Source organism: Strix aluco, chromosome 1, assembly GCF_031877795.1.
Source record: "Strix aluco isolate bStrAlu1 chromosome 1, bStrAlu1.hap1, whole genome shotgun sequence".
Classification (NCBI taxonomy): domain Eukaryota; kingdom Metazoa; phylum Chordata; class Aves; order Strigiformes; family Strigidae; genus Strix; species Strix aluco.
Window position 1 is genome coordinate 144235788 of NC_133931.1, and position 15088 is coordinate 144250875.

Consider the following 15088-nt stretch of genomic DNA (forward strand, 5'->3'; position numbering starts at 1 on the left):
TCCATGTGCACTTGGCAGCAACACAGAACAAATTCCCCTTGATCTATTAGAGACCCTAAGTGGCTGATGGCTGTGCGTCCACTGCTTTCTGCCAGTCAGCCACCATATTTCCATTTCTTCTTTATACCTCTTTTGATATGAGACGGAGTCTGCAAAAGTCTCATCTTCTCGGCAATTATAGAATAGGAAGGAAGGTGCTCCTCATGCTATCAAAAAGTAAAATAATTTTAAAACTGGGTACATATAATTCTCTTTGAGACATGACCCCTGATGCGTTCATGGGAGTAGGTCTCTTACCTGCCTCTGCACATGGACTACTCTGCAATCAGTGCTGCTGTGAAATATTGCTCAGTGCTCTTTCGCATTTTACAAGCAACTCAGATTTTTATCCATGCATCTGGGGCCATCTGGAATTTTTTTTTCCTTCTTCCCTCTCTCTCCCCCTATCCATCTTCTCAAAATAAATTACTCAATTGCTGAACAAAGCAGCACTCATACAACATCACTTACACAGCTCAACATCTATATTTTTATGGAACAAGTAACAGTACTGCAAGCTGTAGAAGTGTGTGACTACTGGCAAAAACCAGAGCAGTTCGTTCACCTGTTTTACACTTAATTTCTGATTTTAAATGAATGAGAAGCAGTTTGGCAATGAGCTTTGGTCATCTAGCTCTCCGCAAGATATTTCACAGTCTCCTACCTGTATTCATGACATTAAGCAGGTTTTGGTGGATCTTTGGCTATTTAAAGGCGGATGCTAGTTTCAGACAGTTGATTCTGCTGCAATATCCTCCTCCCCATGCAGTGTTACAGTCAGTCCTTCCTCCATTCCCTCAACCTGGCAATTACCTGCTTCACTCAGCACCGGAGTGGTGCTGACCTGGAGCTATAGTGCGAGCCAGGTTTCACTCCTTTCTGTTGTCTGCTAACTCATAAAGCTTGTTTACTTGCAGTCATTGGTGAGCATGATGCGTGGTGCCTCTGAGCCATCAGTTCACTCAGTAACCCTCAAGATAATCATCTTACTATCATGTTTCTAATATATCCTTCAATATGGTACACCGCTGAGAAATAATGCAATAAGGAAACATGTAATTCAAAAAGGACAGACTGGTATGACTGTTCTCTTGCAGGCTTGGTGGTCTTTTCATTTTCTTTCCTAGTATCTTTACCTGAAGAATTCTTTTTGCTGGTATGTTCCTGTTTCATTTCTGTAGCCTTCAGTTATTCTAACATTTTTTCAAAATAACACCACACAGCCACCTATAATGTCTGGTTTTGTCTCTCTTATAGTTTATTCTTCTGATTTGTGGTCATTTTCCAGTTAGAATATTCATCCCTCCACAACTTTTATTGATCTTATTCATTAATTGTTTTTTCATTAGTTCTTGTGTTTTACAAGTGTTTTCCATTTTTCACCTAAAACAAATAGACAATTGGCTGTAAGGATGAATCCCATGAGATGTGGAAGAGGCCAAAGGAGAAGAGAGGAAAATAACCCATTTAAATTTGTCTGGAAATATGTTACATACATGTGACCCATCCCAAAATTCCCACCCCTGTGGTCACTCTTACTTTTGTGAATGGGACAGGAATTATGATTACTAGTCACACATTATTTATAACAAGACTATATAATGCATGTATAAAATTAGGATTTTCACAGTTGGACCGTAGCACTTTCCTGACAAATGCAAACAATTTTCATTGTAACTAGAATTAAAATGTTTAAATAAGTGACAAAATTTTGCTTCTAATTTTAGCTTTTGAGTTCTTTTGAACACTCTCTCATTCATTTCAGTTCCTGGGATTATTGCATTCTGCATCAGATTATAAAGCTTAACCAGAGGGTTACATGTTGTAAAAAAAATCCAGGCTAGCAAAGCAGCTTATTGATGTTTTTATACTGTGGTATGAGAGTATAAAACACTGTGTCAAACGGAATTTTAGCCAGGAAAAGCTCCTGGCTTTCAGAGAGTATTGCCTTGGAATCTAACATATTTCTGTTTTAATTACACAGGGATGCTAGATGATAACTTTTTCCAATATGCTTCACTGTGTCTTAGGAAATATGATAATGTAACTTTTACAATATTAATATTATATTTCTGTCTCTACATCGGAAAAAATGGAAAATGAAATTAATCTTAATATTTCTTAACCTTAAAATATGAATTAGAGGGTGGATTTTATTTTGCATTGATAAACTAATGACCAGATAGTGGCCTTAAATTTAGAAGCATTCTTGCAGTAACCTATCCTTTTATTATTCTGTGAAAAGACTAATTTATGACGGAAATTATAATACTTATCACAATTTCTTCTATAAGAACAATGGTTCTGGAGGCACAGACTACCTTGAGATTGAATGAGCATGTCAGACTGGCTTATATGGTAAAGTTACTATATCACTTACAGAGTCATCATAACCTCAGGATATGTGCTGAAATGTGTGAAATTAAATATGATGTAGTCTTTAAGCAAACTGACTATAATCAGTGCAATTTGTGTATCAAGTTGGCATTCTACATGAATACAAGTATGTGTTCTCAATTTTATTGAGCTGGTAACATTCTAGTGCAACTTTTTTAAACATCATAGAATAGTAGAATAGCTGAGCTTGGAAGGGACCTCTGATGATCATCTAGACCCACCCTTCTGCTCAAAAATATGAAAGCATATAAAAATGAAAAACAAAAATTATTTATGTACAAATTCAGTCTAAGATTTTACTGATATAAAACCAAATATACCAGCATATTGTTCTTTTTAATCATCTATAGCTTCACTCAGTAAAACCAGAGCTACAGAACCTGCCTACATAAGTGTAACTAGAGTTCTGCTGAAAATGCAATTCCTACCTAAGACATATAGATCACTTTTTCAGTGTTGTGATAAATAATAACATGATTGTAGTAGCAAATATATACATACAGTATATACATATATACTGTACATACAGTATGGTACTACATATATAGTAAGTGTTCAGGGACAGGCACCATTGATAATCACACTATGTTCATTCCTTCAGGAAAACTGTTACTGGATTTCTCTAACACTGTGTTTGGTTTTATATCACAGTACTTTGAAAACTGAAGCAATTTTTTTCACTTATTGAGTGTCCATGGTGTCTTAGTTTCTAACCCATGCAGAACTTCTTGAGTGACAAAGCTTCCAAGAGCTCCAAAAAGCTACGCCTTCAGCTTTTCTGTATTATACGTATATAGAAAACACAAATTGCATCTCAGGGGAAGGAAATTATGATGGCTCTCTTACTTAATAATGTTATATACTTAAACTTCTGCTGACATCTTCACATGTCAAGACATGGCTTCTTGCCCTGAGGTGAAATTATGTGAATCACTTTCACAGTTATTGTATGTTTGCCATCTTCCCCAAAGTTTTAGCTCTGAATATGTCTAGGGGCCAAATGTGTGCTCAATTTGCAATTTTCTTCCTTCTGGGAGAATTGACTAGAGATTAATCTACTGATCAAGCTGCCACCCAAAAAGCAAAATATTCATTATTTAGAAGCAATGTTTCTGAGGAAAAAAAACCCAATAGATTTTAAAATAAGGAAACAGGTTATGCTTGTCCCTGCCTTCTTTGTAACGTTTACCCTGAAAGCCAGATAAAGCTTGACTTTCTTACAAATTCTCCACAGACGTGTTCCTGTCCTCACTTATTAACACTCATCCCATTGATTCAGCCTCTGAGTGCTGGCAAAACAGCTGGGCAACATTGGGGATGCTTGAAAGTAGGCAATTGGCAGGTAATAAAACTCGATGGGAGAATATTTTTCAAGATCCAATTCATTGCATTCCTCTTCTCTTTTTAATAGCCTCTCTGAAGTTAGATAAACATATTTACATAAGAAGTAGTATGGAGTTCCATTTAAAGATAAAGCTAACACTACATGCTTAAAAACAACTCTTCCACAGTATCTATAGCCTCCAGTTGAGAAGTGTAATTGGATATCAATCCACCGGGCCAGTCCTGCAAATATTTATGACTCTCTGAAATCTTAGAGTTGTATGAAGTTAAGATAAGTTTTATTGCCTTGAAAGCTATTAGCATTCATTGTCATTTCTATTAATATTAAGTAAATCTTTACATGACTGTAATCAAACTGTAAGAATATCAAAGTTTTCTCCACTATATCTTTTGTCTGTAGTAATCTGCAAGCTTTTCCAAAAATGCAACCTTCAAGACCAATGTAAAGTCAGTACCAGGTCTAGTTTAACAATTCCTCCTTTTGTCTTTTGACATTATTGACAGTCTCTTCATTAATATTTTTTTTTTTTAATTCTTATTGGCACACGTTTGCTATGAAAAATGTATGTTCAGAGCAGTCTGCGACCCTACTTTCTTCTCTTGTTTTGGGGTGGGGGAGAGGTAAGTAAGAATATAGAAGTAAAAATGACAAATTATAACATCCACATTCACTATTTATTCGATCTTTGATTTGGACCAAGTGACAGAGGGGTTTGGTTTTGTTTCTGTGACACCTTTTTAACAGAAAATGCAATAGATCCTGTATTGTTAACAAAACAATCGAAGTATAATTGAAAATTTTTGCTAATGAGTGCAGTGAAATTAACATCCAGGTTTTAAAGAAATATATGAAAAGTAAACTTTTCATACTAAATATAAAAGCTTATGTGAGAAATTTGAATCCAAGAAACTGTTTGTTTGCAAAAAACTTATCCAAAGCTAACCACAACCAGCCAATTACTGAACATTTGTCCTAACTTCACAGGCTACAATAATTTATTCAAAAGATAGGCATGATGTAGGATAATGACTTAACAGAAGGTTGCAGAGCTCATGGCAATTCACAGTTATTGGTCACCTAGAATAAAATACTGGTGATAGATCTGCTGCTCAACTTTTGCTGCTAATGCAATATACTCTATACTCTAAGTGGGATCAGAGAATGCTAAAAGCATCTGCTTCCACAAAATACATTTTCTTTATCTGTTCATTAAGCAAGGAGAAGAGATAAGAATAAACCTGAGAAAATATAGGAAAAAAAAGAAAGGGTAAATTGCTCAGTAGATGTAGATATAAAACAATTATATCTAACCTGATAAACTCTTTGTGACTGATTGAGTCCTTTGTGATTTAAAGGATTTCTGATATTTCATTGAAAAATTTCTGATTGTGGAAAACTGAGGCCTGAACACACATGAAGCATTAAGTGCTACAACTCATTTCAGTGCTACAATAATCCCTTGTTATGTACTTGCCTCTTTTCCATTACCATACAATAAATTTGCAAAGAATAGAACATATGGCATGTGTTATTTCCCCCACGCTGCCAATGCTCCTAAATGGGTTTTTCCTGTTTCCAAATGTTGACTAAGAACATTAATATTCTAGTTTGATTTCAAATCCTTTCCTGAATCTGTATTTTATTGTTTTGACTCCCCAGATACAAAGAATTATTCATATGTTTTAGGACTCAAGACTTAAAAGCAAATCAGTGAAATTATATTTCTATTCTTGTTCTTACTTCCTGTGAAGGCAACAGGAATTAGGCCAATAAAAACATTCTTTGGAGCTGCAAAATGCAAATTTACTTACCTGGACATTTAATGTATTAATCTCAAATTTAGCTGTATATCTATATTTCTCTTTTTAGGGTTTTATAATTGGAATTAATCTTGAATTATTGTACAGCTAATTAACTGGTTTGGCCACAATTCCTGGTACAAATTCTTCTGTTAAAGACTGCTGTCTCTTGATCCTGGAAAAATCTTCAGATCACTGATTTTCGACAGCAAACCACCAGTGTTTTCAGATAGGGAAATGTTCTTTCTGTGCTTGTAATAAGCAATGATAAATATTATTGAATTTTTAAGATGTATATATTAACATATTAAACAATTACAAGATTATAGATTTGAGATTACATCCATAGAAGAATTCAATATGAATCTGCTTTTGGTATCTATTATTGTTTTGTCTTGTGAAACTAAATTTAATAGCTGGTTTCACAAGACATAAAGAGCCACCAGGGCTGAAATTAAAATTGAATTAGACTCTTTGACAGTATTTCACATAACTCATGCTAACATTAGTCTTCCTGGTTTTTTCCTAATGCATAACAGGGGAAATACCTGTTTTTCTTTCAGCAGCCCTTATTCTTTAAGAGTTGTACTTCTTTTTAAAAGACTAGCATGTGAGCTATTTTGTATCCTCTTTCTTTTTGCATAAGAAAGCAAACCATTTTATAGAAGGCTACACCATTGTGTTGCTCTAAATAAAAGATTTTTAGCAGATCAGAAGCTAGGACAGCACCTCGTAATTATTTACTTTGATACTACATTTTGACAGAGCTAAAGCTATGTGCATGGTGAGGTCTTCAAATTTACTGCTCTATGACTGGCCTTGTCAATGTTCTTGTTCATCTTTTCTCTTTGAGAATGGTATTTTTGCAGAGAGAGAGAGAGAAAGAGAGAGAGTGGAGTTGCTGGAGAAGGTTTAAAAGCAAAACTCTTGAGAATTCTCTCTGGTCACAGATTAATTATAGTTTCTTTTACCAGCTTTCAACTACCAAGCCTTAAAGTCCAGGCCCCTGTTTTATGTGTGCAAGATATGGTGTTCAAAGTTACAAATGATAAATATGGCTGCAGTGTATTAATATAGAAGCAATTACAACACTATTTACTGTGGGTTCTGTGCTATGGAAAAGGCAGTTTCTAGGTCCAGAGTTTATCTAAAAAATCTCAGTTTATCAGACCGAAATTGTCCCCAGTGGATTAAAGGGGTCAGTTTGGGGAAATGGAAGAAGTCTGATGAGCAGTTTCTCATGTCACATGCTCCCTGTTCATACCTTTCCTCCTTTCCTGCTACCCTTTCTGCTGAGGACACTCCATCCCCTCCTTGCAAAAAGCAACCTGCCTTCAAAAATCCCTTTATCTTTTTCTTGATAAGGTCATAAGGCTACAAAGTGCTGCCAGTAACCCCATTTCTTCCACAGCCAGTTTCTCACTGCTGCAGCGACCAGCGAGGGTAATACTGAGAGCGGAGAAGGATGGATGGGTGGCTGGCTGTGGCTGCTGTGTTGATGGGCAGCAGAGAGGTCCTGCAGACCAGGCACAGTGCTACCAACTGGTCATGGAGCTGAAAGCCCAGCCCAGCTGAAAGACCCCAGCAGGGCTGTGGGAAATGCAACCAGGACATCTAGGAGACACCCATATAATGTTTTCTTTGTCTCTGTTTTCAAGATGTACAATCAGGATTAACACATGTGCTCAGGAAAAAAAAAAAAAGTGAGAAATCTTCACCCACATTACAAACTACAAATGACAAGTCACTTCTAAAGCCTTCAACAGGCAAATCCGTACTTTCTAAGATCTTTTTTGTGAAGCTGCTAATATTTGAGATTAGCTTGGAGTTTTAATTAAGGCTGCTATTTAACATTCATACTGCACCTGTGCCTAGAAGCCAAGCAAACCGATGCCCCAAAATTCTGGGCACTCTTGTAAATTAATCCTGTTAAACATATGTGCAAAGTGGGCCATTAGTACTTCCTAATTTTGACTTTAATATCTTAGTACATTTCCAGTTTCCTGTTCTCCTGAATCTTGAAGGAGATGGTGTTTCTTCAGTTGGTATAGATTATAGTGAAAGCTGGGATATTTCAGTATCTGAGATCTCATCCTCTGCTAATATTATCTACTACTTTATCTTATGCGGGAAGAACACAGCAGTTATTCTATTTACATAGCCTAATTATTGCAGTTGTTCTGTTTAGCAGTTATTAGAGTGTTATTGCTGATACACCTGTGACTGGCTTGGTTGTTTTGGAGTAGGATTTCTGCTTACACAAACTTAAATATTGTGTATTTGTATATTATACCACTACTAGTACCTTCACTTCTATGAGCAACTATAAAACAGTTTACAGGTTAACCTGAAAGACTTGTGAAGAAGAAAACAAAACAAAACAACCCAAACCAACACAATTATTTTTTTCCAAATCTGTGCCTAAAGTTTATGTATATAGGAATTCTGAAAACTTTTATCAAACAAACTTGGAATCCTAATGACTTCCAGAAAGGCTTACTTCTTCTTCCTGAGTTTGGATAAAAATAAACCAATGCTTCAAATTTAAAATTGATGGGTGTTAAGCACTTTTTATCTTGACGTGTGAGTTTAGGAAAGCTGAAAATCACTTTTGAAAATTCTACCTGGCAGACTAAAATTTTCCTACTAATACAGCATGTAGGCTGTCAAGAGACTTGCCTGTGGTCAAGGTGTGGACATTCAAATAAACAACAGAATGGTCCTAACAGATATTACTCAGCAGTTTCCGTATATTTTATTAGAAGAGTTACACATTAAACTTGCATGATTTTTATTTCTTCCTTTTCTTTTCTTTTGCTTTCTGTTTAATCCAAGAAGGAAAACTATCATGGTCTTGAACAGCTGTTAGCCATGTATCTCCCTTGGGATTATATATTGGGGCCTACTTGCTTCAGTCCTATTACTGCCTTTGAAAATTCCCCAGATATGCTACAGTTAGTTAGATCATCTGTAAGGACTAGGCTGGCACAGGAGCTAAAGGTACAAAGAGATAGGGCCAAATCAGAGCACCGTTCCTGCATGGGTTTTCATCAAACCAGCACTGAAACTCACCAGGCGTACATTCACCCATCTACATTCATTCACAGGTTTGGAGAATTGTCCCAACTTTTTTTTAAAGTAAAATGTTATTTTTGCAGGAACTATCTTTTCAATAAAAATAAAACTTTTTTTTTCTTTTTCTCACAGCATCTGTTTCGAAGGCGTGTCCTTAGTTCAGTGTTATGTCACCATTTAATTTAATACAGATGTTTTATCATGAGATTCTTTTCTTGTATCAACATAAATGTTTCGGTTTAGATGTTTGTATGCTCTTGGAAGCCAATTCTGTGCAGATGCACATATTTACTCCTTTTTTGTTTTGTTTCTTTCAGGTAATATCAAAATTATCAAACAAGTCTACATTATCTCAGGTACGTTAGTCACATTTTAAATATGTCAAGCTTGACTTTGACACATGCACACAGTTATGGCCAGAGCAAAGCTGGAAAAATTCCAACTGACTTCTGTGGTTTCAGAATGAGACTTTAAATAGCATCCTGCAGATAGTTCTGCCACTGTCCATTTTATGAGTATCAGCTTATGATGTTTTTTTCCAGGTGCTGGATTTGGTTATCCTAATATGGCACCTGCATTTTAAATACATGGTTACCCAAACCAAAGTTTTGAATATGGGTAACGCTCATGTTCTGTAGAGTATAGGCTGCATCAGTGCCAGGTCCTGTACAATTTAATCATCATAACAGCCTTCAGACGACTATTATGGTTGACAACAAGGCTGTTATATTTTATATGGACAGGTCTTTTGCCACTATTTTAAATTATTACCCTTTCATACATCTCAGATGGAAAGGACTTAGGTCACTAAATCTGCCAATGTATAAGAGAAAATAATTTACTCAATAGAAGTGTGCTGTAGAACACAACAAAATTAAACCCATGCTGCAAAATGTTTAAGCAGGTACTAATAGGGGCTGAGAACATTTGGATAAACTCCCCAAATCTGCATTTCCACCCAGACAATCTTACTTGGCCTGAATGTGTGAAATTTGACTATACAAGTTCATCTGGGGTTTTCTATCTAAAGTTAACAGTGCCTTAATCAAGCTTGATTAAGAGAAGTAGCCTGAAAAACTGAATAGCAACCTTTTCTGAAGCCAGGAAGTTGCATTTGGCTGTACTCTTCACTGAGATGTGTGGAATTTGTTAATTTGATCTGGAACCTGATTCTGCCTTAGTCCATTCACCTACTTCCAATAAATACAGTAAGTTGTACCATGTCAATAAATGGAAATATTTTTGATTTATGGCCTGATCCTAATGTGAACTCCATGTTGGCATATCTTAGCACTCATGACCGGTGTATTTTGTTACCGTGAAACAGTAACAAACTATATTGCTCTCTTACAACGTGCTTTAATTAGTACATAAAGTACAGAACCGATGTCTATGTTGCCTCTAAATTGCCTTGGTTCCAACATCAAGCATTCAAATTGTATTTTTTTTAAAAAAACAGATGTAGCTCTGCTTTTCAATGCTCAGCTCTGAAGATGACACTGTCACACCACTGGTGCATTAATGGGACTTTGTATAAACTGAAAAATCTGCCTACTATCCCAGCAGTGGTTTCAGTTACAACAACCAAGAAGGATACAGAGAACATTTGGGCTTGAGCTGAACTGGTGTTAATGCTATTTATAGATTATAAATGATTCTATATGAAAATGTGTAATTATATGAATTACCAGCCTCAGTTCTTTCCCTTGGTCCACCAGGAGCCTGAGAGCATAACATTCAAAACAAACAATGCCTCAGTAAAGCAAGAGTTGTCTACTCAAGTGTACATATGGTACATGGCTTGTAAAAACTAGTCATATAATCTCTCTTGGTAACAAAACGTATTGGAGTGAGTTCACTGGCTATATCACTAGTGACCTCAATTTGTTTGTATTTTTCTCACATATGCGCATATAGCCATAGTTGGGGAGGGAAGCTATGGCAAAGTTCCAAAAGAGCTATATCTAATGAGAAATGAAAGCTGTGCTAGATCTGGATTTGTTCTAGGATGAACACCAGAAGAAATTGTGTTTCTGCAACATCAGGCTCTGAATTTTACGCTAGTATGTATTATCTGCTATTTTAGACAGAGCTCAAGGGAAATGGAAATATAAAGAAGAGACTCCCTTCAATTGTGGAAGATGAAGACGAGGATGAGGAGGGAGAAGAAGAGAGTAGCACCCTTTCACCAGTCCATACAAGAAGCACAAATTGTTCTCAGCAGAAGAAGGCTGGAAGCAATAAAAGCCACCTAGGAAGAAACTTGAAGCAGTTGGCCTCAGGCGCAGTGCCCTTTCATTCACCCATCCATGCTTGCAGTTCAAACCCCTCAAGAACCAAGCACGAAATGGAGCTCCATTACTACTCCAGAAGGAAGGAGAAAAACCTTAAGTTACACCTTTCAGCACTGACCACCAGTGGTCCACCTGACCTGAGTCCAAGGTAATAGTTATAAATGGTTATTTTCTTCTCTGTCATGTAACTCCTATTAAAAATATCATGATTATAACAATATAAAATATTTCTTTTTCTTTAATAGTTGATACTTTTGTTCATCCCACACAGAAGGAACAGTCCTCTTATTGTAGGAACTATTACACGCTACACAGAATGTTATGACTTTAGGACTTTATTGCAAAATAAAATATTTCTGCCAGTAAAAAGGGAAAGTATTGAGCAATTACGAAAATGACTATTTGAATAATCTGGGTTTATGGTATCATTTTGTCCATCTATAATAATACGCATTGCCACAATAGCACCATGAAACATTCCAAGTCCATCAGAGAGACAGCAATTTAGAAAGCAAGTAGATAATAATACAGCATAGCAGTGCAAATACAAAAATTACTGGAGTAGAGGACTATAATGGAAAACTATTGCCTGGCAATTTTAGAAAATATTTAGAGGTTTTTTTACATTAGAGAAAAGAAACAAGATAATGCAAGTTATGTAGAGAGTAAACATGAAGTTGAGAAAATCTGTTTTGCTGTGACTTTTAACATAAACAAGTCATGTAATAGTATTATTATTACAGTATTATTAGTGTATAATTTTTAACATTTTAATTTTTTACTTGTATGTTGTAAGATGATTTATGTACCTTATTTCTAAATTGCTGCAATGTAATAATTAATTATTAACCAAGAGTTTTGGGATCAGTTCTTTATAGAAAACACAATCACTTCTTCACATATGAGGAGCTGCAGCAGTTGACCTTCCAGTTCAAGTTTTGGTTTCTATAATTTGAAGTATTTTACATGTTCAAGAACAAGGATACAAACTGATTTTAGTTTTGTCAATACAGGGGAAGATAATGCGTGGAAAACCACCTTCTACACCAGCAAAATTGAAATGCATAGTGGATATTTTCTCATTTCTTTTGTAGATCTCATATGAATTTGGTTCAGGTCAGCTATGAGTAAAGGTCATTATCATTTGCATAACAAGTGGTAATTCTGGGAAAAGCTCCCTTTCATATTTTCTACTGAAATGTATTTTTGCTCATTATTGTTCTGAATATATGCAGCCAGACATTGGCACCCAGGGCTGCAAAAGTGAATGTGAAACAAGTATTTTTAGATATATTCTTATTTCCTATTTCCATTCATAATTTCATAACTGCAGAATAATCCCGTTATTAGACTGGAAAATTGGCCCAAGACATATGTGTTTTTAAGACTTTGTTTTCCAGCCAAAACACTTTCATATTATGTTCCAGAATGAGTTTATATTATTAGAACATTTAAACTGACAATTTAAAACCACTTTAAAAAGACCCTTAAATATTTCTTCTTAAGTATTAAAGAGAAAATAAGACCTTAATTAAGATCCTTGTTTTTGTTTTGCTGTTGGACAGCAGTGTAAGGGGAAGGCAAGACTCTAGTTGAAATGTCCAGTCAGTGCAGTTGTGAGGCGTATAACGACATTTGTCAGGAGAACGTACTTTGTCTGCTTAACAAATTTGTTTCACTGTGGATGTTCCCTAGAGTAAGCAACCAGAACTCTTCACTGGTGCTTCATGTTCTTTCCTTGTACACCACAGTTAAGGCAACAGAGCACAGAGACAGGGTAAATTATTCGAATACTTCTTGGTGCAAGGAATTGAAGCCAGCATCCTAACTTTTAAGATACAATCACAGTCTTCCCAATCACTTTTGGGTACTACCTATGAAGTAGAAGAGCATCAAAAGGAAGGAAGTGTAAGTGATAATAAAGGCAGTCCTAGGAGGAGGCATTTATGCATTTGAATCTCCTCAGACCCACATGGATGAGTGCACTCTAGCCCTGATGAACTGGATAGAAGAGGTCACATGTTAATCTTTCCTGACATTTTGGCTTCTACAAGTGGAGGTGTCTGTCTTCAGGGGAAAATTCAGGGCTGTACAATAGCTTATTCAGAAAGGGGTGAGACTTACCAATTACTTTTGTCCCCTCATGTTTTCAACTCACTTGATTACATCACTCCACAGCCAGTTCCTTGTATATGAATAAGCATATGAATGCCTGTTACATGTTTCCCACATAGAAGTCTGTCTTTTGGCTGTCCAGAACTAGCTCTTTTTGCTACTATGGTTTCTTTTTAGTCTGAGTCTTTAAACACTTTAAATAATACAGCATCTATAAATTCTAAGTCACGTCTGAGTAGGTTTTCCCATGTGCTTTAAAGGCAGTTAAAATGTTAGCATTTTATATAATTAGAAATCTCTACAAAAGGGATATCGGTGTTTAAAATTTACTTTTTGAAGCACTGAGGCCAGATGACATTAAATAGGTTTTATAGCAAATTTCAAACAAAGTAATCATTCAGGTTTTCAGCTGCAGATAACAGTATAGGCCAGAGCAGCTCAAGCACCACATTTGAGTCTCATTTCCTCCCAGAGACTGGATAAGATTAGAGTGAAATCTAGTAACATCCAGTCAGCATCATGAACACTCAGACATGACACAGAGCCCTAAACCCACACGAAGAGCCAAGAAATACAATATATGGTACATGCACAGAGCTCTAAGTTATGTGGGTCTTTCAAGCCAAATACATTTCAGATATCTCTGTATTGTCTGTTTTTTGTTTCTCCAAATATTTCCAGTCAAGAGGTTTGCTTGAGAATATCCTTATTAGATGGAAAGTTTAACTTCCATCATCACAGTTATCACTATTGACTAAGAGGCCAAGAACTGTCTGCTTTAGCCCTTCCAGATTAGTATTTAACTCATCTGCCTACTTTAAGACAAATTCTGAATCTTGTGCCTGGACAAAACAAGAAATTAATGCTCCATGTCTGTCAGTTGGCAATTTTCTGAGTCACTTCCGTTGACTTTAAAACTGTTCTCTTTATAGCACAATTTATGATAAATAAGAACAAAAAGTATTCATAATTATATATTTTAATAATATGTATTGATTCCTCAATCCAATACCAGTTTTCTATTCTTAGTATGCAGCACTTGATTACTGTATAAAATGCTTCATTTTTTTTTTTCTTTGGATCTCTTGACACTGCAAATTGGAGGTCAGCTGCAATGCATGAGTAGAAATAACTGACAAAAATGTTTTTTCTAGTAGTTAGATCCAATACCAATATACCTGGAACATTGCAGGCTGGTCTACACATCTTCCTATACCCAGTTTGCAAACAAGACTTCTCTGTCTGAGCTAGTTAGTTTGAACCGAATTTGGGAATAGCTATTTGCATGGCAACAACACTTTTGACTGTAGTTTACAGAGATGCTTTCATAAATACATTATGTTCAGGCTTGGGCTCTGCATAAGTAAGCTTAATATAAGAGGCTGACTGTTCTGTGCAAGGAGGTTTAAACTTTCCAAGACCATAGTGAAGCATCTTTAGTTTGTGAAGAATAATGGCAACAGATTACTTTAGATACGAAAAGCAAACTGTATTCAATACAGGTTTTGTTAGGACCCAGGATATACTGCAGAAGTCATGAAAATTTTGAAACTTCAATTTAATTCTATTTGGCCTCACATTCCTTCCTCTAACAGTAGGTTTAATCTTTAGTGACTCACAAGAAGGTACACCAGTATAATAGCTTTTACTTTTCTCTAAACTCAATGTTGTTCAAAATTTGCCATTGCTTAAAAATGTGCCCTTTAGGAGTAATTTTGACAACATAATTATGAATGTGTTGTTTATGAAACTGTTTATGAAACTGCTCCATCACTCCTATTTTTCTCAACAGAATTGTTTATGGGATTGAAGATGGAAACCATAATGAGGAAAGCCAAAACTTTGACTTCGGCTCTGATCAGCTCAGGCAGGAATCCAGGTTATCTCCTACAATTGGAGGTAAGTTTTGCCTGGAAAAATCACTCTTTAGAGAAAACAGTTTTCACAACTGCTTTTTGTTCCCCTTTGTTTCTTTGATTCTCAGAAATGGCATAAATGTGTTTAACGTATATCCCTACTTTCAG

At 35.8% G+C, this 15088-nt stretch overlaps 1 protein-coding gene and 1 long non-coding RNA gene across 3 annotated transcripts in view; one reads left to right on the forward strand and one right to left on the reverse strand.

Annotated features, from left to right (window-relative positions):
• The window catches only part of KCNH8 (potassium voltage-gated channel subfamily H member 8), a 193422-nt gene that overhangs the window by 163390 nt on the left and 14944 nt on the right, over positions 1–15088 (forward strand). For both annotated transcript variants that reach the window (XM_074838629.1, XM_074838637.1), the window contains 3 exons: positions 8973–9011; positions 10742–11097; positions 14857–14963. In XM_074838629.1, coding sequence (XP_074694730.1) covers positions 8973–9011; positions 10742–11097; positions 14857–14963 — 502 coding nt within the window. The remainder of the gene's footprint in view (positions 1–8972; positions 9012–10741; positions 11098–14856; positions 14964–15088) is intronic.
• Positions 1–15088, reverse strand: part of LOC141929337 (uncharacterized) — a 36196-nt gene that overhangs the window by 17076 nt on the left and 4032 nt on the right. The gene's annotated exons all lie outside the window — the stretch shown is intronic.